Source organism: Hirundo rustica, chromosome 6 (genome assembly GCF_015227805.2).
Source record: "Hirundo rustica isolate bHirRus1 chromosome 6, bHirRus1.pri.v3, whole genome shotgun sequence".
NCBI lineage: Eukaryota > Metazoa > Chordata > Aves > Passeriformes > Hirundinidae > Hirundo > Hirundo rustica.
In genome coordinates, this window is record NC_053455.1 from 31,044,552 (window position 1) to 31,066,264 (window position 21,713).

General features: G+C 39.0%; 1 protein-coding gene across 1 annotated transcript; it reads right to left on the reverse strand.

Annotated features, from left to right (window-relative positions):
• Nucleotides 1-2,495: 2,495 nt before the first annotated feature.
• Nucleotides 2,496-21,605, reverse strand: SLC39A9 (solute carrier family 39 member 9). Its single transcript, XM_040068115.2, has 7 exons — nucleotides 21,339-21,605; nucleotides 17,470-17,578; nucleotides 14,261-14,452; nucleotides 11,849-11,917; nucleotides 10,607-10,692; nucleotides 8,605-8,739; nucleotides 2,496-6,895 (listed from the first exon to the last, which is right to left on the reverse strand). The coding sequence occupies exons 1-7, from the start codon at nucleotides 21,432-21,434 to the stop codon at nucleotides 6,665-6,667; spliced, it is 918 nt and encodes a 305-aa protein (XP_039924049.1). The 5' UTR covers nucleotides 21,435-21,605; the 3' UTR covers nucleotides 2,496-6,664.
• Nucleotides 21,606-21,713: the final 108 nt, after the last annotated feature.

Genomic DNA, 21,713 nt, shown 5'->3' on the forward strand with positions numbered 1-21,713 from the left:
CAGGGCAGGCACTTACCTCCTTCCCATCCACTTTCTCAAATCTTATCTAAGTACAGAGGCCCAAAGATCTACTGCTGCCATCTATCATAGCACCAGACCATGACAGCTGTACTACAAATTTTGCAAGGTTGAGGAGAGCCAGCAGCCAGATGAAAGATAAAATATCTGGCAAGGAAGGGCATCGAAGACTTCGCTCTCTACAACATACAGCAGGCTAAGAGGGCCATCTCTTTTAATCCGCCTGTGAGCTGTGCTGCCACACAGCTTCTGTAGATGAGGCTTCTTTCATAATGCTGAATTCTAGATTGTAGGGATAAACACGGAATAGCTCCCAGACCCACTGCCTAGTCATCCACTTGTATCCAATCACTTTCATATGAAGTGTCTGCACAGAGATGTGAGGGGTACAAAGTTTTGTTCAAGATCAGTAACCTCTCAGTTTCTCTGTCAGAAAGAGACAACCGAACATAGGAAATGCATTGCAGTCCTAGAACTTGATTCAGTCTACTCACAGCATCGCCCTCTGAGGGCAAGAAACGCTTGAGTAAGAGTAACAGTAAGACTCACCCAGAGTACTAACTAGCCAGGCCTGTAAGCAGGGTTTTTAGCAGGCCTCCTCAACCCTGTATAACCAGAAGCATCTCACTGAAAGTGTTCCTTCAGACAGCAGAAGCCCATTAACTCCACAGACTCCCACATAACTATAATCATGTACCATCAGTTAATTACCACTTCAGATACTGGCTGGGCATACAGATACAAAATAAGCATTTTCCCCCTATTAATTTCAATCTGCTTTTAGATTTTCCAAATACCATGTAACTTTGGTGTCAGCATAATACAGCTTAATTTTTATTAGGTCTACAAGTTTTTCTGAATGAGGCATTTTTCTTTAACTCCCATCCACAAAAATAGTTTGTTAATCTCTCAGCCTCTCAGACAAGAGGGAGAAGTGCTGTGATAAGGAGGGTGGAATGTTGTGCAAATCTGCCTGCAGGAATATAAGGCTTGCACATATCAGTAGAATGACTTAATTTGTCAGCTGGAACAATAGATGACAGCTCATCGTCTTGCTGCTGTGCTCTTCCTTAATGAGTTGCTCGCAAAAATGCTGATGTACATTTTTATTTCCTTAACAAATGAAGGAACAGTCTACTGCAATCACCAGGAAGCCTGCAATACCACAGCTCCTAAATATTTAAGTTTGTAGTAGTAACTCTTGTAACATAAATGCACCCAAAGCACTTCCTCACATCTCCAAAAGGATTTACCGCAGACTATAGTGATTAAATCTCCAGTTACTGAGGTGACACATTTACTAAATACACTTAAAGAATGCTAATATACTGCATAATGCTTTACCATTAAAGCTGACTTTTACTTACCCAAAAACAAGTCTGGGAAAAATACTGGCTTTCTCTTCTTACTGCTTTACATTTGCTTGTACCAGCTTTAACAGCACCTCTGTTGTTTGCTTCAGTTCTCCTACTGACTTTACATTAATCATATTCTCTTATGCTTAAGCCAGTATAAAGAGATTACACTTTCTTAATGACACAAGTCCTGGGAGCTACCAGAAAAATCAAAAGCAAGCAACTGGCTGAGAGGATTGCTTATTGCTGGAGTGAAAGAGCTAAAACACTGTGACGGGATCTTAGATAAGTCTGTAGACAGCAAGTGCAGGAGAAAAACATAAATCCATTTTTTAAAATGAATTGCTTATGAATCATCTCCATCAAGCGCTCTCTCTTAAATGGATGCACGAAGTTTGCAAATGCGTACATCACTCATCCTATAACAGCACCATTACTCTTTTTCTTTTCTGAAAATGCAGGTCTAAACCTGTCTTGCTTACAGGGCAGCTGAAAAGTATGGAGAACATCTATACACTATGTCAACTCAGCAGCTCTAAGAGGAATCTCACCAACGTATACAAATACTTGAGAGAAGGGTGCAAAGGGGATGGAGCCAGACTCAGTGTTTGCTTTTTTGGTTTGGGACTGACAAGACTGAGAGGAGGGATGGAAAAAAGATTATTTTCTTTAGGTCCAAAGGGTCCTCAAGCCTTTTAACAGTGGCCTGGAGCAACCTTAAGCCCATCATCTCCTTGTTGCCCTCCAAAGAGGTCTCAGCCTTGTAAACTCCAGGGATCTCCCAGGGGGTGCAGGAGATCGCTTCAGGGCAATGCCAACTCCTAAGCAATCTGTGAATTGCCAAATGCCCGACTCAAGCAGAGTTCTCACATCTTCTCTGCATTAATACCTCTGAAGGCTTTCAGAGCAACATCCAAATCCACATGCTACACTGCCTCCTAACATGCAGTTTCACATTCCAGGTTTGCAAGAGGTGCTCAGACATCATGAAAAAGCACAGAAAACACACTCCCACAAAAATAAAACACTGTCTGTAACGCCTGCATTCCATTTAAGACTGTCATTTCTTTCCATCAGACCTGTCACAAAACCCCATGCAGTAAATGAGAAGCCAACTCCAAAGCACTGCACCTAGTAAAAATTTAATATAATAAAACAAATTGAAAACAGCAATATTATTTTAACCATTCACAATTAAAGTGGAAAAATTATAAGGCAGCCATTCATGGAATGATTATGTGTACAAATGGTTTGGAAAAAAGACATTAAAATTACAGTCCCATACATGGAGTCAGGTAAACAGCGATGACCACACGTTCTTCCCTGGAGAGCCAAGGCTGCTAAGAGATATAAGAACAGTAAGGGAAAAAAAATTTTTTTAAAAGAAGTTTGATGTGAACAGGAATCTGAAATTTGTGATAAAGAACCTGATATTCATCACAAACTTTCCCACCAGACTGCAATCACTCCTTCTTCCACCCTCAAAACAATACAAGTACACTTTCCTTCTCTTTTACCCAAGTGCCAGCACAGAACTGGAAGGGAGCAGCAGGAGCATTTATTCCATATCAACTCTGTTTTCTGCAATCAGCTGATACCACATGGCCACACCTGCTATTGTCAAAAGCTCCTTGAAGGCTCTGAACTAGTTCCTGAATAAACAGTGGTTTTCCTGGGCCTCTTGGGTAAGATTAGCCTTTTATATAATCCACCTGGAAATAGTTCTTTGGAGTCAACAGTGGGTTTCTGTGTTTAACACCCAGCCACCTGACAAGCCAAAACAATCAAAAAATCCTGTCTTGGTGTGACAGCTCTACCATCCTTACTTAAGTTAATGTCAATGCAGCTTCTGCCTCTGTCATTGGATGCTGAAAAAGTAGTATTTCCCTTCTTTGTACAAGGAACAACAAAAGCATTAGAACAGTGGGGAAAGTACCTGAGGATCAACAGAAACAGCTCTAGTCCAATTCCTACTGCCAATTAGGAAATCATTAACTGGAAAGAAACAGGTGATGGGAAGATTATAGATTTCCTAGAGGGACTTACAGAAGTGGGACACGGCTGGCACTTGGTTTAGAGCATTTACCTGCTAGACCTACTGCCACCTACCTCACAGAAAAAAAACCAGGCAGAGAGGCTATTACAGAGAGGGCAAGAGGAATTTGTTTGCACCAAGGTCTCCTGAGGAGTAGAAAATGATACCAGATGGCCCTGACTACATGCAATGCTTGGATTTACTGTGACAGATGGGGAGATAGGTAGAAAGAAAGGGCTATAATAAAATGGACCATTTAATTTAAATCATTAAAATACTCTGCTTCAATAAAATAATCCTCCATTTGGTACTAAAATTTTGGAAATGTTTGATAATATAAAATTTTACATTCTCCATATCAACATAACCAAAAGCTTCTTTAGTCATCACTGCAGATTCAGTTACAGAATTGAAAATAATAATTCAACAGAGATAACAGGCAGCCAAAACAAAAAGCTGTTGCTAGTTCTAAATGGGTAGAAATAAAAAATAAAAATCACTGAAGTCTTCTGTCACTTAACCAAATGCCAAAATAAAAAGTATCTTTTTAGAATTTTTGTGCCATTTTTAAGTTGCAAATGTTTTCATTCAAATTCCCTCACCTGCTGCTATAACTTGGCCTCTATACTTCATGAATCATTAAACTGAGTATTACTATTTCTGATGACTGCCCCAGAAACTGGAAACATGATGTGAAGGATAGGAAAATGGAAAGATGACAAGACCTCTCAGCAGTGGCACCGGTGATGATTATGCCAGAGGTTATGTCAGCAATGAAAAGCCTGACTGTCACATCTTCACCAATACACAGTGAACCATGTAAAAAGGTACTATCCACATATCCAGCCAGAAAAAGGCATGAAACAGGACCTTAGCTCTGTCAACCATCGCTGCTGTTACACACAAAGGGAGGCTGAAGGGGAATTCAGTCAGGGAGTCAACTCCCAGGGTGGGCTGCACATGAAAAGTGGCAGGACACAGGTTAAAGAATAAAAACTTACTGCTTTACGAAATGCAAGCACCTTGTGCTGCACTCCTGCTCTTGCAGACCCTCCGGTTTTTGGAAATGGTTATGTGGAAAGATTAAACATGGTAAAATAGTGAGATTATCAAGGAAGAAAGTAATTAGGGGGAAAATCAGGAAGAACAGAACCCTGGAATAAACATCCCCATGTATCATTCGCATGTGTTGGGAACCTGTCCTACTGAACTTTTTAAACCAGTAACTTACCACTTGCATTATGTGTGTTGTAAAAATCCCAAATCCAAAACAAACAGACCAAAAATCCACCAAAAAACACACAGAAGAGGATCCCATCCACATCACTAACTTTGCAGTGGCTTTTCAGAATACAATATTGAAGGTCTAATGGAAAAAAAAATGCTTCTTTACGTCTGAAGCACTAATTCTATCTGAAAATACTGTCTTATGGGAAAATATGACTTCTAATAATTTTGCATTGATCTTACATAGTAAAACACACAAATGAACGAGCACTCCAGGGAATCAATACTAGGTTCAATCCTGGGATACATCAGTATTGTTACAGAACCAACAGACAAAGCCATCACTAGTCCAAGAGCCAGGCCATACCCATCACTCTCTGAACTAACAGACAAACAGGACAATAACAAAAATGAAAAGAAGTTATGAGGCACAATGGGCTCTGCAGTTTAAGTAACAAATGGCATGACAAACAGTCTCACTCATTCATATGGAAACAAGAAGCACTTCAGTTAAGAAGATATCTCTTCAAAATTCATTAAAAAGAAAAAATATATTTGGCAATGTTATCTTCAAAAAGTGCAGGCAAAGTATAGCTTAAAAGGGGTTCAGCAATAAAAAGTTTTCCCCTAAAGAAAGAATTTTATGCTGATTCTGTGCATGTCAAGCACTCCTGACTTTTCAATGCACATTAGAGTATAACATGTTTTGCACAAGGGAAATGGTGCCTGGTAAGACAAAGCTGTGCCTTGAAAATGGAGGGATCTTTTACCACTCCTCTGCAGTGAGAGATATCAGCAATTGGCAGAAAATCCTCCAGTAGATTCACCAAAACTAATGCTTATCAGTAACAGGAAAATGAACAATTCCCAAAGGAAAAGCAAAATGTCTGACAGGTCCACTGGGAACCCATCAGTTTGGTTTTTCGTTTGTGGGTTTGAGTTTTTTCTGTTCAGAACTGCTTTAGAAACACTTTGTATTCTATCTGCAGCATAAATACTTAACTGAACATCTTGTTTTGTTAACTGTAATACCTTTATTTAGTGAAAAACCCACACAGCCCGCCACTGATTTCAGCAGTTCAGGTTTTTGAAAATGAGCTAGAAAAGTTCTCTGGTCCCTCAACAGCCGTCTCCATCAGATTTCTACTCCTCAGAGCCCAGAACAGCTCTATTTCAAAGGGCACTATGGGTATCTCTCTCAACAGAAGCAGTAGTGTATCACAATAGCCAATACATAATTCCTGCTGACATTTTTGGTGCTTAACAGTTTGACTGACTTGGCAGAAGACTATCTCCGAAAAAACAGTATCTTTTTAGAATTTATTAACAATTGAATAAAAAAAAAATCAAAACTCTATTCTCCTTGCTTTTACCCTTCGTCTTAAACGATGGAATACACCACAAAACTCATTTGCACTGTCTTAACCAGCTGATTTCTTCCTCTAATCCTACACATTGTCAACATAATTTATTTCCTATCAAGTGACACTTCTGTGACAACAGCAGTATTATGCAGAACTCCCTGTGCAGCCCATTTCTGCAACACAATTAATGACAAGCATCGCAAGGGCCAGTAGCATTGCCAGGACAATGTAGAACCGATGGGGGAGAGCCCCCTTCTTCATTAGCACCACTTCCACCTCTCACAACGCAGCCTTGGGTTTTGCTCTCAGCTGTGAAAGCTGAACTGCAGGATACTTTGGTGATTGCAATTTCATGATGAGTCGCTATGTTCTTCCCTGCTCACCTTTCTTCCACTTCAAGTTCCATCTTCCCTGAGAATAGGGCCAGAAGTAACAATTAAAATAGCAAACATCTTCAGAAAAGAAAGTTACACAGAATTTGCGTCCGGCTGCCAAAGTACATTTTGCTACACTAAAAACTTTCCCAGTATTCCTCATTTTGCAATCAAGATTCCCTCTGAACTCCATAAAGTGGATGGGATGAATGATGGGTAAAAGATTGATAAAGGGAGCAGCAGACATTTACTGCTCATGTCTTATCGAAGAGAACAGTGAAATTTGAGCGTTTAGTGATGATGTCCAACGGACAAAACTAGAGGAATGAGACACCCTAATACTAGGGCTGCCACCTCCAGACGACTGAGTCCTTTTCCTCCAGTTGATTCAGGTTTGTGGCTATGGGCAATTCCTCCTACTTCTGGGAGAACATGAACTGTGGCAACATAAAGGAAAGTCCCAGCAGAAAACAGCATAGCAACTCCAGTGGCATTGACTTCTGAAAGGGCTTCTTTGCTGCTCTGAAACACAAAGAGCAAAAAAGTAAGAATAAGCAGAAGTTTTTCAATCAGTAATAAAAAAAACCTCTCTCCAGACACAGTAGGACTTCTATCAAGACTCGCCTCACAATGACAATGGTTTAATGTGGTTTTTTGTATCTTGCACCTTACATGTAGTAACTGGCACCCTGAAGTTGTGGGGGAGCAAAAAGACATCCCTTCTGCTAGTTATTTCACTTTGGACTTACAAAAGAAAAAACCCTTACAAAAGAACCCTCAGAAAAGGAAAAAAGTCACAAAAGATGCTGAAGCATCTTCTTTGATCAGCTCAGAGCCAAGACACTAAACAGGTTTAGAAAAAAAATAAAATTCATATTGCAAAGCCACAAATTCTAAGGAGGATGCTCAAGATTGATTTTTTCCTCCATTTTTCTAAACAAAGGGTTTAAATTAGATGTTAGCCTTTAAAAACCTGCTCCACTACTCTACTGAACCAAGTCCCAAAACATTTCTTATTAAATATTTCATTTGTATGTAGAAGTTAACACCCAAAACTTTTCCACCATTCCCATGCAAAGTTCATGAAGAATTCTGCATCTAAACTGAGCATATCTTCACCTTCATAATAGGATTAAGATATGCTACAGATCATGCAGTAAATGCAATGAAATGCAAACCCACTCATATCAGATTCAAATACTTCTTCAGTGCTCTCCAGCTCAGGTGTAATCTTAGTTCTTGTGTTTACTCTTGGGCCATTTTTCCAAAGAGAAAGATACATCATCTGGAACTACAAAACCACTGTGACAGCCCTGACGCCTTATCAATTCTCTGTTCTTTCTGAAGGGCAAAATGTAAACCCAACTCTTGATGAGGACACTTCAAAAGAGTGCTCAAAGAGAATTATCTTTTCTATTTACAGAACCAACCCTTTTTTCTGCTGTCTTTTGTACTGAAATGTCAAATAAAATCCTATCCAGCAAGTAAAGGATTAGCCCAGATGATTTATTTAATCTTTCCTTTCATGCCTTGAGTTTCGTGAGATCACATTATGTCCTTTACAACACGCCACCACAGCATGTCACCAGCAGGACACCGCAGCTGAGAAATACAGGAGCATCCCAGGATATGCTATGAGAAGCTGAAACATTTAATTTGGACAGAGATGATAAACTCATGTACAGTGTCCCATTTCACAAGCTATTTGTTGTACAGACCCAAGACACAACGATGGTTTCTAGGGAGTAAGGGAAAAAGACTGTTTTAGCTGAGGACTCAACCACTGACAGAGACTCTGAATATAGAGGAACATTCTGGGGTGATGGGGGAAGATAGAGGAGATTATTTCCTACCTGCATAGTCAAAGAAGAATGCATGCAACAGTGCTGAAAATTACTTATTTAAATAGCCATCACATAAAACCTGCTCTATGAATAAATTGTTCTCAGTGGGGAGCAGCATAAAGGATAAAAGACAGAAATCAGACTTCCTTAAAAAAACTATACCAAACTCTATAAAGGAGTTATGTCACTGATTCTGATGGAAATGCATGAATTAATATTTGTTTTGTGCATTCCTACTGCTACCTTTTCATCAACTTTTCTTATATCTTAATTCTGCTGAATTTTTCAAACAGTTTGAAATTATGCAATATGAAACTCGTATCATGGTCCTTTCCCCAAACTTCACCACTAAGCCAGATTTTGGGCAGAACAAAACCATGGACCTACCTTGCTTAGCCCTAAGTATGTCACCATTGACATAACAGGTGCTGCTAGTGCAAAGACCAGCAAATGTTTTCTGATTCGATTCCGTTCTAGCCCAGCGTGCATCAGGAAGGAAACCAGGCCAAAGGCAGCTGGTGCCTGCAAAAAACAATATTCACTGCTAATACAATACCTTCTAAAACACACTGAAAAATGAGAAAAGGTTGAACTGCTACATTGAAATGGACTGAACTGGAAGACATTCAGGGCAGGCACTAGCATGCTGCAGCTAACCCAAATCAAGAGCATTCTGCAGACTGCCCACTTTAATAACCAACCTAATGGAAACTCACGTTCTGGCTATCAGAAAACATGTACTTGTGTACATTATAAATACTAAAATATTCATTCTGACTACAATCATTGCTATAGTCCCAAAGACTCCATCAACTTAGGTAATTTCTTTTTTCATCCTGTTACTATCACACATCCTTAGACAGTTTCTACATGTGCAGTAGAAGAATTCTACAATTAACCTGAGTAGGGAAACAATTGCCCAAAGACAGTTAACAGTCAGCCTCCATGTTAACAAAGACTTAAAAGCTGTTTTGATTAGTTCATTCCTGTTCTCACCAGGAAGAAAACAAATACTTCCTTCTCCCTCTGCTGGCATCTAGTTTCTCATCCAAAAGGCAGAGATGTCCCACTACTCACAGAATTTATTGTATTTTTGCTTGTATAAAGACAATAGCAATCCACCCTGATATTTCTGAGGTAAGACACAGAACTAAAATACCTTAAGCAGTTTTGTACACAGAATTATTCTTTTTTTAATACAAAAGGAAATCATGAGTGAAAAAAATATAAGAAAAACAAAAGAATCAGTAAGGATCAGAAGAACAGAAAAAAGACACCAGAGAAGAAATAAGTTTCTCTTCTAATACCAAATAATCATAGGAGAAATTTTCCTCCTCTAAAATTGTACCCTTCCAGAAGTCAGTTAAGAACATGAAGAATAACAAAAGCAAGTTTCACCTGGCAATAGCCAGAAGTTAAGCTCCAAGATGAGACTGTGACATTGCCACCCGCAAAGAAAGCTACGTAAACCACAATTACTTGTATGAACACTGAAGAAAAGACATGATACATATGCATTTCCTAACATTTTGAACATGTCATTATGTATGATTTCTGACGAATTTATGACTAACCACTGTAATCCATGCTGCCATAAGGCAAATGTCATCTGCACAGGTATGTTTAGAGACTGCATAGCCAATAAGTTCACATTCACACAAGTATTCAGCAAAAATCTCCCCATCTTCAAGAGCCACTGTTTGCTTGTTACCATCAGCAAAACAAATGTTTTCCTACAAAAATGGTATATGAGTGGTGTCGAAGCTACTACAGCAGAGGTAACCAGAAGTCATAATTTAGTACTCTGATATTCAGTGGTTTCAAAAGGCTAACCATTTAAACACTAAAACCTTTCACAACAAATACCCTCCCCATTTTCTGATGAACATCACAGAACCAAGATTGTTGTAATCAGCATAAAACTGCTCTTCCTCCTTGAATGCACTAGCATATACTTCCATGCCTCACTCTTTCAAACTTCTCTAAATATACCTCTTACAGAAGTAATAACACAGGGGTTTTTTGTTCGTTAAATAAACACTACCACACTTGCTTCAGAAGAAGTCAGTGTGAAGCTGACACATTACTTCATGAGCTACTCTTTCTCTTTGCTTTTGGGAGACTTTTACCAACCTCTGCAACCAAGGTAGGCAGTAGGCAGTCAGAATCCTCGCTCACTTGCACCCTACTCAGACTTAGCGTTAATCATGTGCTCTTCTGTCATATCTCATACCTGTCCTTTTTGGACCTTGACACTGTACCAACCCCTTAATTTCAATGGCATTAAACATTTCTGTATTACATCACTAATGAAAATGTAGATCTTCAGCAATTCCTGTGAGTATTAACAGTCTTATGAAGAACAAGCAAGATTTTTTTGATAACTCACCTTGTGCAACATAATCGCAACAAACACTATCAACTGGACACTAGTCTGAGAAGTAGAAGCTGCTGCACCCAATGCAACACCATCAGCTGAAAAAGGAGCGCAGATTTATGGATTATTCTTCTACATGAGCTTCCCCACCCCCTCAAAGGCTAACAGTAGAAAATGTTGATTTAAGAAACTCTGTTGCTGAAAATTGCCATTAACAATAGCAACCCAACAGAGGATTGACTTGCCTTTGTTTGTTAAGCCATAACATTTCAGAATATCAGAAAACCCTCTGCAAGAACTGTCTCATATTTCCCAAGACCATAAAACCCATAATGGGAATCTACTCTGTATTGGCACATTCCTTCAAATTAGAACAAGTAACAAGTTTAGTTATTTTAGTCTTCTGTAATAGAAGAGACAGCCTCTCTAAATTAAAAAAATGTGTTTTAGATACTAAGCATTGCAAGAATCTTAATTATTACCCTTTAAATGATTTTTCAAATATAAATACTATTGTATGTATTTTTTATCACTTACAATAAATATACTGTCTAAATGAAATAAAACATGGATACTATATTACTCCTTAATATATAGACACTTTGTTTAGTGAAGAAGTGCCTTTTTATGAACATCTTCTGACTTATCTAGACAACAACATTCAGCAGGACATGAAAAAGCACCACTTACACTACACATGTATAGTATAGAATCACTATGTGAACATGGCTTGACTAACACACATCTAACAGTCAGTCCTTGCAAGTCAGCCTAAATTTGTTTCAGTCAAGTCTTTGTGCTCCACCTTATAATGTCCTTTTTTCCCCCCTACAGAGTACTATTCTTTTAAATTAGTATTTTTTTAAAAAAAATCAACCAACAAGCAAATCAAAGGTGTTTCATACAGCTTATCAAATGTTAGTGTGAACTGAAATTTAGCAGCTAAAGGAGTCAGCAAAGGAACTGAAGAGGCACTGAAGAGAGTGAGCACCACACAACCTTTCAGATGGGAAAAACAAAAGAATAAAGTAAAGAGTAAAAGAGAAAATTTTGTACTCAAATAAAACTCCATGAACCATCTGAGCTCCCAGTTAGTTCTGGGAAAGATCCTTAGTCCTCCCTGCCTTTTTTTCTTTCTTTCTTTTATAAAAAGCCACCTCCAAAAGCAAAACCCAAATGTCTCCATCACACCAAAAGATGACCCACACAGCAAGGCATATATTTGTCAAGCACTAATAATAGGTCCCACATTACCTGCAGCGTGGACTACTAGTCCCAGTGTTGTGGTGATTTTGGAGTTGCTTGATCTTGCAGCTTCTGGATCTGAAACAGTCATAAGAACAGTTATGATAAAAAGATCAAATTAATAAATTATGCTGAGAAAAAAAATTAAGTATCACTGTACATATCTTCCCCAGCTGCTTAGGCAGTTGTACTCAAAACTACCAGCTTTTGTATTCCTGCATTAGATTGACTGTAAAATAGTTTGACACTTAACACCTTCAAACCACCTGAAATTCTACCAACAAAAAAGTGACGGACTCACAATTCTTTGCAATTTGCAGGATCTCTCTCATAGGCAGAAGCAGATGTTTTTCTTAACCTTCTAAAATGAAATGTTAAAGGTCTGTGCCATCAAGAAAAAGAAAAGCTATTTTTGGATCCCAAGAAACCAGAGCTGCTTTGAGAGTCAGGATGATTTTCCCCACACAGCTCAATGTTCATAGCTCAGGTGACAGCCTGGGTCAGTTTTTGTTGCAGTGATTCCTTGGCAGTTCCTAATAAACAAAAAAGTCTAGCACAGCACCAGTTGCAAAGATTTCCCTTTGACGTTATACACCACAAAGGAGAAATGCAGCCAGGGCTGTTTGAGATCCAGTGTTTTGACCAGAACTGCCTGACATTTGTAGGTTAGCTCATTACACAGCACAACAGGGCAACATCAATATCCAGCACTACACAATCAGTGATGAAACTGTTACAAAGAATCACTGCAGGGTGGGTAAGCCCTACACAAGTGTAGAAACATCTTATATTCAACTGCTTAATTCCAGTTTGAACAGCCATGACTGAATTATCCCAGTGGCCTGTAAAACAACAGTAAGCACACCTACACTGCTTCACTAACTCTGCAGTGATGCCAAAACAGAAATTCCAGTCCTTTTCCTTCCTCCTGCCTGTCCCCTTACACCCTCTTCATTCCCAGGCACACATGCAGTTTCCCAAGGAGTCAGCTTGTTCCTCTGAATGAAGGGGAAACCATGTGAGTAATTAATTGCATAAGCTGTACTTGCATGACAGCAATGGTAAACTCACGTCAAACAGGAGGAGATACTCACAAAAAGCGTTTCCTTTACAATTGTTTTGGATTGACCGTTACCAAACACAAAGAATCACATTTGACTTCATACCTTCATTCTGGCCTACTGAATTTTTCTAGTTTAGATGAAGTAACATCTAGTCACTTGGTAGATAATAAACTACAAGACATTGGTTCCAGAGAAAACTCTTTTTCTTCAGTCTCTTTAAAAAAGCATTACAAAAACACTGCTACATCTCCTGCGACAGGTAGAGGCTAGATAAAACTTTACTTAATACTCTATTTTATTGTGTCTCTCTAACACAGATCACAGTCTTCTGGTATTTGCTATGATCAGAGACATAGAAAAGGGTCACAACCTATACAAATCAAGGATCCTTTTGGAAGTTGCTCACCTGCATCTCCCTGACATCCTCATTGCCAGTGTTTCTTTAGAACAACCCTGAAAATCAGCTACCCATGGCTGTGGCTCCATTTACGCTTTTTCAGCAGTACACAGGTGACATAGCCCCTGCACTGGCCTTTCATCTGTCCCACCACAGTAACCCCATACAAACAAGCTGCAAGAACTGACAGGAATCCAGACAAAATCTATCCCCCTGCCTTTGCGGGTGTTTTACTTTTCCTTTAAAATCAATTCCTTATTTTTTCAGGGCCGAATGCCAGCATCAGAGGACATTGTGTGGGAGAAAATGAGCAGCCAAAGGCAATAAAATACTTTTTCAAATGACAGAACACCTTTGGTGCATTTCAAGCTACACTCTGAGCATGCAGTCACATGCAGGAAAAAAAGGCAACCGTAGGGTATTTTTAGTCTCTTGCAAGAAGCTGACAGATCTTTACACAAAACAAGAAGTATTTTGAAGTATGTGAGGCTTTAGACTAGCGTGGGAGGTCCAGCTATGCAGTTAAAGTACCAGAGCATACATCTAATAATTTCTGCCATCTTACTTAAGATAACTTGCTGTTCTTTGCAAATTTTACCTACAAATATAACAATTAAGTGGGAAAAACAAACTAGTATAAGACTAACCTGAAGTTTTTTGGAAAGCCAAAGAAATCCCCTATGGGTGATACTGTAAAACAGACAATAACTCAAGTGTCAAGTCACCCTTCACCCCCAACATGCTCATACATGTTACTGAGGCAAGCTCTCAAATTATGGTGAATTTTGAGACAGATTTCCAGCATAAACATTTTACATGAACCATGGTTTATGTTTTTAAAGTACCTACCGAAACTCTGGACATGACTGGACAAATTACATCCTGGTAGCATTAAAAAAAATTTGAAACTTGTTAATGAAGACTAATTAGCAAGTTTAATTGAAGTGAATCTTTACTTACCATCTGCAGGGTGCACATGAGAGCTGCCTATCTGATCCACCAACAGCATGAAGACAAAGCCAAGGACAAGGGACACACCAATATAGGCATGCAGCCTGGAATGGTCGTGGCTGTGCTCATGTACCGCTGGGATTTTCGCTACCTTCTCAGACTCCATCACGTGCTGCATCTCGCTCGCTGGGTGATGCTTTCCTGTCACAGGTGAACAAATAGATCAGGTCACAGGAGAGTAAACGCGACACAGTCACTTCTTTCCTCCTCTGCCAAAAGCCTTCCTCGCACTTTCCTGGACAATACACAGAAGTCCTTGTTTAAGGTCTTTCCTAGACAATGTTCTTAGCAAAGCCTGGTTGGTTTCCCTTCATACATCTTCATCATGGAAAAGCAAGGAAATGATTAATATGTTATAATCCAGGTTGCATTTTAAATACAAATTAATTCACAAAAACTGCTGCGTAACTCCTTTTTTAACTGAAGTCGTCAGTTTTGTCAATATTCAGAGATACTGTCAAACAGTTACTTCATTATCTTCATTTAAGTGAGAAAATACAGGATGAGATAAAATAGGTTCCATCCGTTAAAAGATTTAATACCATCTTTAAGAAGATTAACTGATGCTGAGATATAAACAAGCTAGTATTGATACAGACTACAATAGTTAAGTCAAAGACACTGATCTACAAACGTCAGTACCATCCCAGAATACCAAAGTCCAAGCCTTGGGGATGAACGATGTGTGGTTTCCTTTCTCTACACAAGCTACTCCATTAAAGCTTGTCCATGTTTTTTTTCATTTTTAGAAGGCCTTTTGGATGGCAGCTACGCTTCAGAAGCTTTGAAACTTATACCAAGAACTTGACTTAACATCATTGTCTTGCTGGAATACTCATACATCCTCTTGGATGAGACAAGCGTAGGTTCATCCCACTGTACAAAAGATCGCAATGCCATTACTCCAGTCAAAGCACAACAGAATAAACCTGGTAGCAGAGATTTCAAACATATCTTTGCTGAACAAGATTGAGCAATAAAATTACTTCAGACCTCACAAGATTTTTTTGCCATGTCTATTATGAAGTTGACCTTGCTTCAGATCATTTTAAGCCGTAAAACTGTGTAACTCACGGCAATCTTTCTGACAGTGGTTACACAGTTTCAGCAGGTCAGCAAAGGAATTGTATTTGCTGGTAGTACTCAAACCAAGGTTTCACTACACAGATACACAGGTTTATGACCAAAGAATAATCCAAGTCATGATATGCTATTTTCTCTCAGCCTACAAGGTTGAAAATCAGAAGTTATTTATTCCATAGCCTGTGGGTAAAAACAGAAGTAATAGTAAATTACTTCCATTATAATGATAAACACTAAAATGCTTGCTAGCAAGCAACCACTCAGAGTTAATCTACACCTGAAAGAGGGAAAACAAAGATTTCTCTTTTTGTTCTTCCACTTACATGAACATACCTCAAGGTTTCCCTTAGTTGCACCTTTCTAGGTGTATTTATGTAAATAGGTGAACTTAAAAAAGAGAAAGATATTCTCACAGTCCTAAATTTAACTTTGAATATCCTCCTTTAAAAAAAAAATTAGAAATAGTTTTTGTAGTTAAATCTGTAATACCTATTAATACCTATTAATTCTGCCCCTTTGCAATTAAAAAAAAAAAAATCAGATAAACTGTTGTTAGACACAATACTGTGAGTTAGAAGCTTCAAGTCTGAAGCCATTCACAAATTCTTTTCTCCCAGGTAAATACTTCTGCTATTACTACTGCAGTACTGTGAAATGTGGGTTTTTTGCCATATATTAAACAAAGTTATAGCCCATACAGCTCTACACAGCAAGCTGTCAAGTCATACATGAATAGGATGCACCATTAACTGAAAAAGTATTAAAACTGACAAATGTTCACAGCAATTGTATGCATTGCTAGCTGTACCATTACAAAGAGAAAATCAGTCTACTCAGAATTACAATTGAATGGAGAGCAAACCCACAACTGCAGCTCATTACAGACATCCAACATCAGAGTGCACAAATTATGGTACAGTATAAAAGCATAATCAGAGCTTCTTTCACTTCTTGATAAAGGATGATTTTATGTATTATCTTCTATTTATTCTAAGCCTAAACAAAACAACATAAATTTAGTGGAAGCTAAAACAGTATACATTAAAGCATATTACTAAAATGAAATTTAAAAGTTTAGAAACACAAACCCCAGCACTACAGGAAAAGCAAAGGACTACAGCTACCTCTCAATCCCAGATTAGCAACAACAGTACACCAGATGCTTGCACGCCTCTCTACAGCCTCAACTTCCCCTGTAATCAGTAAGCCACTGCCATTCACCTCCAAAGTTTTGATTCTGCGCATACTGGAAAAATCAAGCAAAAGCAAAATTTAAAGCGCATTCCAAAGAGACGTGATGAGCCCTGGCTATTTAATACAATGTCATAACCTCAAACTGAGCTCTGTTAAGGCTTTTGAAAATGAGACATGCTCCACACAAACATCCCTGCAAGACACAATCTCTGCTCTCTTTGAGCTCTTCATTAGAAGTGGTTAAGACAGTGACAGCAGGCTAGAACTGCATGCTTGAACACAGAGATTTAGGTGTGTAATGTATACCACCACCTAGGAAGAAATGCCTGCTACCCTGTAAATTAGCCCTATATAACCCTAATTTTCAGCTAAATATACTAATTCCATGATGCTTTTCACCTTTGGAAGAAATTCTTGTTAGGGCAGAAACACAGATTTGTAAAACACCTCCTGCAATTGCTTTAATGAGAAGCAGTCTAAACTACAAAGAGAAGCAGCAAACACTCCATAATTTCATCCTCTGGCCAAGGCACCTTTACATCTCCTTTGAAGTTCCAGTGGAAGTTAAATTCTCCCCAGAATAAGAAACACTACACGTGACCTGTCATAAAAGGCTGTTATTCCATGAACAGTAGAGTATCCAGATCCATAAATGATTGGATAACTCAGCAAGAGTCATCAATCTGCAGTCTGATCATATCCCTCAATGTGCAGTATCTTGCCTACGCTACTTTTGCATTTCTATGCCTGCTTTGTGTCTTGCTGCTTTGAAGCTCTTCCATCAATCTCACGTTAAAAACTCTAAAAAAGAAGTCTCAGTATATCATAACACACCATGATCTAAATTACCCTGAATGAGGCCATCTGGGTTTGGTTCTTACCCTCCAAAACATCTTCATAAAGTGCATGTACTCCTTCTGGTACAATGACAGCCAAGGCAGTTCCACACAGCAGCCCAGCACCCAGAACAGTCACCAGCTTCAATCTCTCCTGCAAGTAAGTACAAAACAAGTATCATCTTTAAGAATGAAAACACTCTCCCTTATTAACAGAGGTTGGGGAAGGGTGTTAATTGTGACATAGATATTGAGAATTTGCAATTAAATCTTAACAATCATACATAAACCTAATGTTTTATAGTAAAGAATAATAAAGTTTTGTTCATATTTTTGGAAGAATTTCTATAACAAAAATAAGAAACACACATAGTTGCTACTATTAAAGTTATCTTCCCAGTTATATTCTAGTTTTGGGCAAAAAGCTTAGAAGTATCTTCCTCCCAAACTAATTACGTTCTGGTTAATCAATAAATTCACCAGTTCACTTCCTCGTGACTACATTGACATGCCAAAGTCAAAGCCACGTACTAAAATCCAATTACATAAACATATAATTGGGTCTAAAACATGACAGTTTGCAGAGACCTTTACCAATAATTTCTGTAAGAGCCCCTGTGGTATAACATCTAGCAACCATGGCAGTTCAGATCCTCCTAGTAACTGTGTAGCACACATTCAGTGGCAGAACTATTGTCATCTTCCATATTCAATAAGAAGTCTACCAAAACACTCATGCTGACTACCGAGGACCCAGAGACAGGGGTCAGCATTTGAACAACAGGAAACCATTTGTTCCGTATCATTGTGATGCCATCCATTCTTCTTCATGCACTGCAATGACACAAATTGTTCAGTCTCACCAAAATGTGCCACACTTACACAGAAGAAGCAGGAGGCACTAGGGAGATGCAAAACCAGCTTCCTGAAAGTAAGCCAAATGTGACCACAAAGGAGTAACTGCAGCATTATTGGAGAAAACCCTAACAGTAATATGCAAGAAAGTGTAAAGTTTCAAAGTTTTCACAGAAAACAAGTGTAAAGTTCCCAGAAATATGCACTGTATATTAGCATATACAATAATCATACTTGGTAAATTGCCATACAGTGGCAATCTACATGAGAACATAAATTTTCAACATCTTCTGTTCATAAAGTAATTCTGCAAAAATATAGTACCATACAAGGAAAAAACCCCATTATTTTTATCTGCAACACTATAGTATTTTTTGCATACACACATAAACACAGAGGAAAGTGCCAGCAGTAATACTGATTTATTACAACTGCAAATATATAGCATAGCTTGCCTTCAACTTGGGCACCTGTGAATTTTAAAGATCCATGAGAATAATACACACTAAGAAGTTATAATTTCAAGGTAAGTCACCATCTCCTTTTCAGTACAAAATAGTTAGGTGTGGTGAATACAGAAGTTTAATAAAAACAACCCACATAGATAGGCAAAAGGAATACCGCTTCATCCAAGCAATCAAACCATTTCTGTTAAATACATTTGCATGTGAAAAAACAAGAGCAACACAGTAAGCAGTGCTAAAACTCCACGGGAAAAAAAATCTCAGATTCCTCAAATTAGCAAACTGTTCCACTGCTCAGTATTTTTTTAGGTCTGTATGGCATTGAAACTCTTGAACCTCACACCTGCTTTCAGGAGGAAGTGGCCCCAGTTCCTGCCTCTGTTACACCACCAAAACATCCAAACTGCCACAACTTTTTTTAAATTTTATTTTATTTTTTTTATTTAGGCTACAGTTTAAGATGCAGCCTCATAACTGGCAGAGTGCTGTTTCCAGCCCTAAGTTAGACCAACAAAGTCCTGAAAATTAGGATCAAAGTGAAAGGGCACTTCTGCACACAGAACTAAGGCAAAGTTCTGTTCAGTTGGCACCTTTTACCATTCAAGTTTAGTCATACCTGGCTTTCCCAGAGTTTTATACTTTCAAGACTATCCTAATCTAATTGAAACAATAGAACACATCATGAAATCAAACACAAATAATAAATTCCATATAAAAAAATAATCTGAAGGAATGTATTAACACTAATTAATAATTTTAATGTTCTCTACCATCTGGGGTATATTATGCACAGCATTCACTCTTGTTTTCAACTCAACCATTACAAATGGCCAGTGGGAAGAGGCATTTTTACTCACGTTGGCTATCTGCAAAACTTTTTGCAAACTACAGAATGGACCATCCAAACAGTTATTTGAGTTTGCAATTATCTTTGTTGCAGACTCCCTAAGCAATAATTTTAAACAAAACAATTATAACTTCTAATTCGACACTTCCAGGATTTGTACATCATGTGCAGAGATATTTTGCCCTTTTAAACCAGCACTGCATGCAAACCCTTAAAAATATCTAAGATTTAAATCAAGTGTAAAACCGAGTCAAGAACTTCTGAGAGCTTAAGATACCACAATAAACTTGACTGCACATTGCATACTGATGGTAAAATACCACACACACAAAAGGCTAATTAGGTACATGATTACTGCTTAGGCAGCTTCGGATCCACAACAGATCTGTATTCCTGCAGCTGCTGGAAGCCACTGATTCAACTACACAAAGAAAGCACAGACAGAACAAGAACCTTAACTTCAAACAACACTGAATATAAGTCAAGAGTTAACAGGAAACTGTCAAGCACATACATGACAAAATGTAAAATTAAATTTAAAAAGAGATAAGATTAGCACACGAGGCAGTGCTCTCAGCAAATCTGCAAGAAAACCCTCCATGGGATTCAGGGCAGAAGTGAGTTTTGAAGAGCAAGACAGTGGAAGCAACAACACTGAAGACACATAAGGGAAGGCCCACCAAAGCATCAGATGAAGCACTGGCAAAACAGAACTCTGCTGATGTTCACGTGGAGACGCCCAAATACATTGTTAAGTTCAATTCATTCTGATGAGTTGTACTTTTCCTAAAATGAACAGCCCTTCCTTCCATGCTGCTCAGGGTCTACTGCTCCTGGAATGTCCTAGCAATGATGGGACCAAAGGACAGGTGCAAGCAGCCCTCTGACTTGATGGAAGACAAAGGCACATTTCTCCTCCAGCGCCTTGCTTCCCAAAAGTAGCACTGCTTCCAAGAGAAATAGGAATCCCCCACAGAGAGCTCTTACTACCTTAGAACAACTAAACCCTCAGTACACCATACCTCTACAATAACCTTCATCTAGAAAGAGAAAAAACCCTTGGTTATCAGAGGATACTGGGAAACCTATAGAGAGACTGTGACAACCATCATCATCTCAACAAGTATTTCTTAGAAGCACACAAATATGTTTAATCAGGAACTCCTGTACTGTTTGGGAACTTGCCCAATCTATCAGTCTCCCTCTCCTCTAACAGTAACTTATTTATCCAAGATATTTTTTCAAAATAATGCCTTGAGTTACACGGAGCAGTAACTTAAAGTTCTATACTAATCAAAAAGCTAAGGTTTAATTTTCAACAGTGCAAGCTGTGAGCAAAATTGTGAATCAAAGTTTTTTCCGATAATATACTTGGAATTGTTTTTAAAAGCCTTTATTTGAGTAGCCCACAGGCACAGAGGACATAATCACTGACTTCAGCAATTTCTTATACAAGCTTCTAAGAATATGCATGCTTTTCGTGTCCTTACACTACATGCTGAGACTTTCCTTCACCTGTAGGAGAGACTCGACTCAAACCTGACAAGTTTAAATGGCCACTCTAAAACAAGCATAATTTTACACAGCAGTTTTGAATGAAAATTAATACTGCACTCATAACTTTTAAAGATAAAACTTCATCCTTAACAGCGTTGCCGTATTGCAAGAGGACGGCACCAATTCCTACTGGGAGACCTCTCTGGTTTCTCCTTTATCAACCCGCAAGCAGTTTGACGGAGTGGTCTTACCTCGGAAAAATTAACTGCCAAGGGTATAATTCCTGCCACATAGCAGGCGACCAGCATGGCCAGGGACAGCAGGCAGATGGAGGGGAAGTCATCCATTTCGCCGCTTTCTGTCGGCTCCCTTGAAGTGAAATCCAACAGCAACTTTTCCACCTCTCCCCAGCGCACGCCTTAACCCGTGCAGACACCGAGCTCCCAGGAGAGGCTTTCAGCCATGTCTCTCTCGCCGGGCGGCAGCGGCCGGCTCGGCCCCCGGCCGGAGGTGCGCGGCCGTGGGGCGGGGGCGGCTCGGCCACCGGCGGGCGGGCCCGGCCCTCACCTGAGGCGGGGGAACTTTCACCCGCACCGCGCTGCTCCCAGGGGAGGCGGGAGGGAGGG

What these genes read in the sequence shown, in the direction of transcription:
- SLC39A9 (XM_040068115.2), bottom strand. Translation starts at nt 21,434, where the DNA reads ATGGATGACTTCCCCTCCATCTGCCTGCTGTCCCTGGCCATGCTGGTC. An exon ending in TTATGAAGATGTTTTGGAGG is followed by an intron (nt 14,453 to 17,469) that starts GTAAGAACCAAA and finishes CACCTGTGACAG; the next exon opens with GAAAGCATCACCCAGCGAGC. An exon ending in ACTAGTAGTCCACGCTGCAG is followed by an intron (nt 10,693 to 11,848) that starts GTAATGTGGGAC and finishes CTCCTTTTTCAG; the next exon opens with CTGATGGTGTTGCATTGGGT.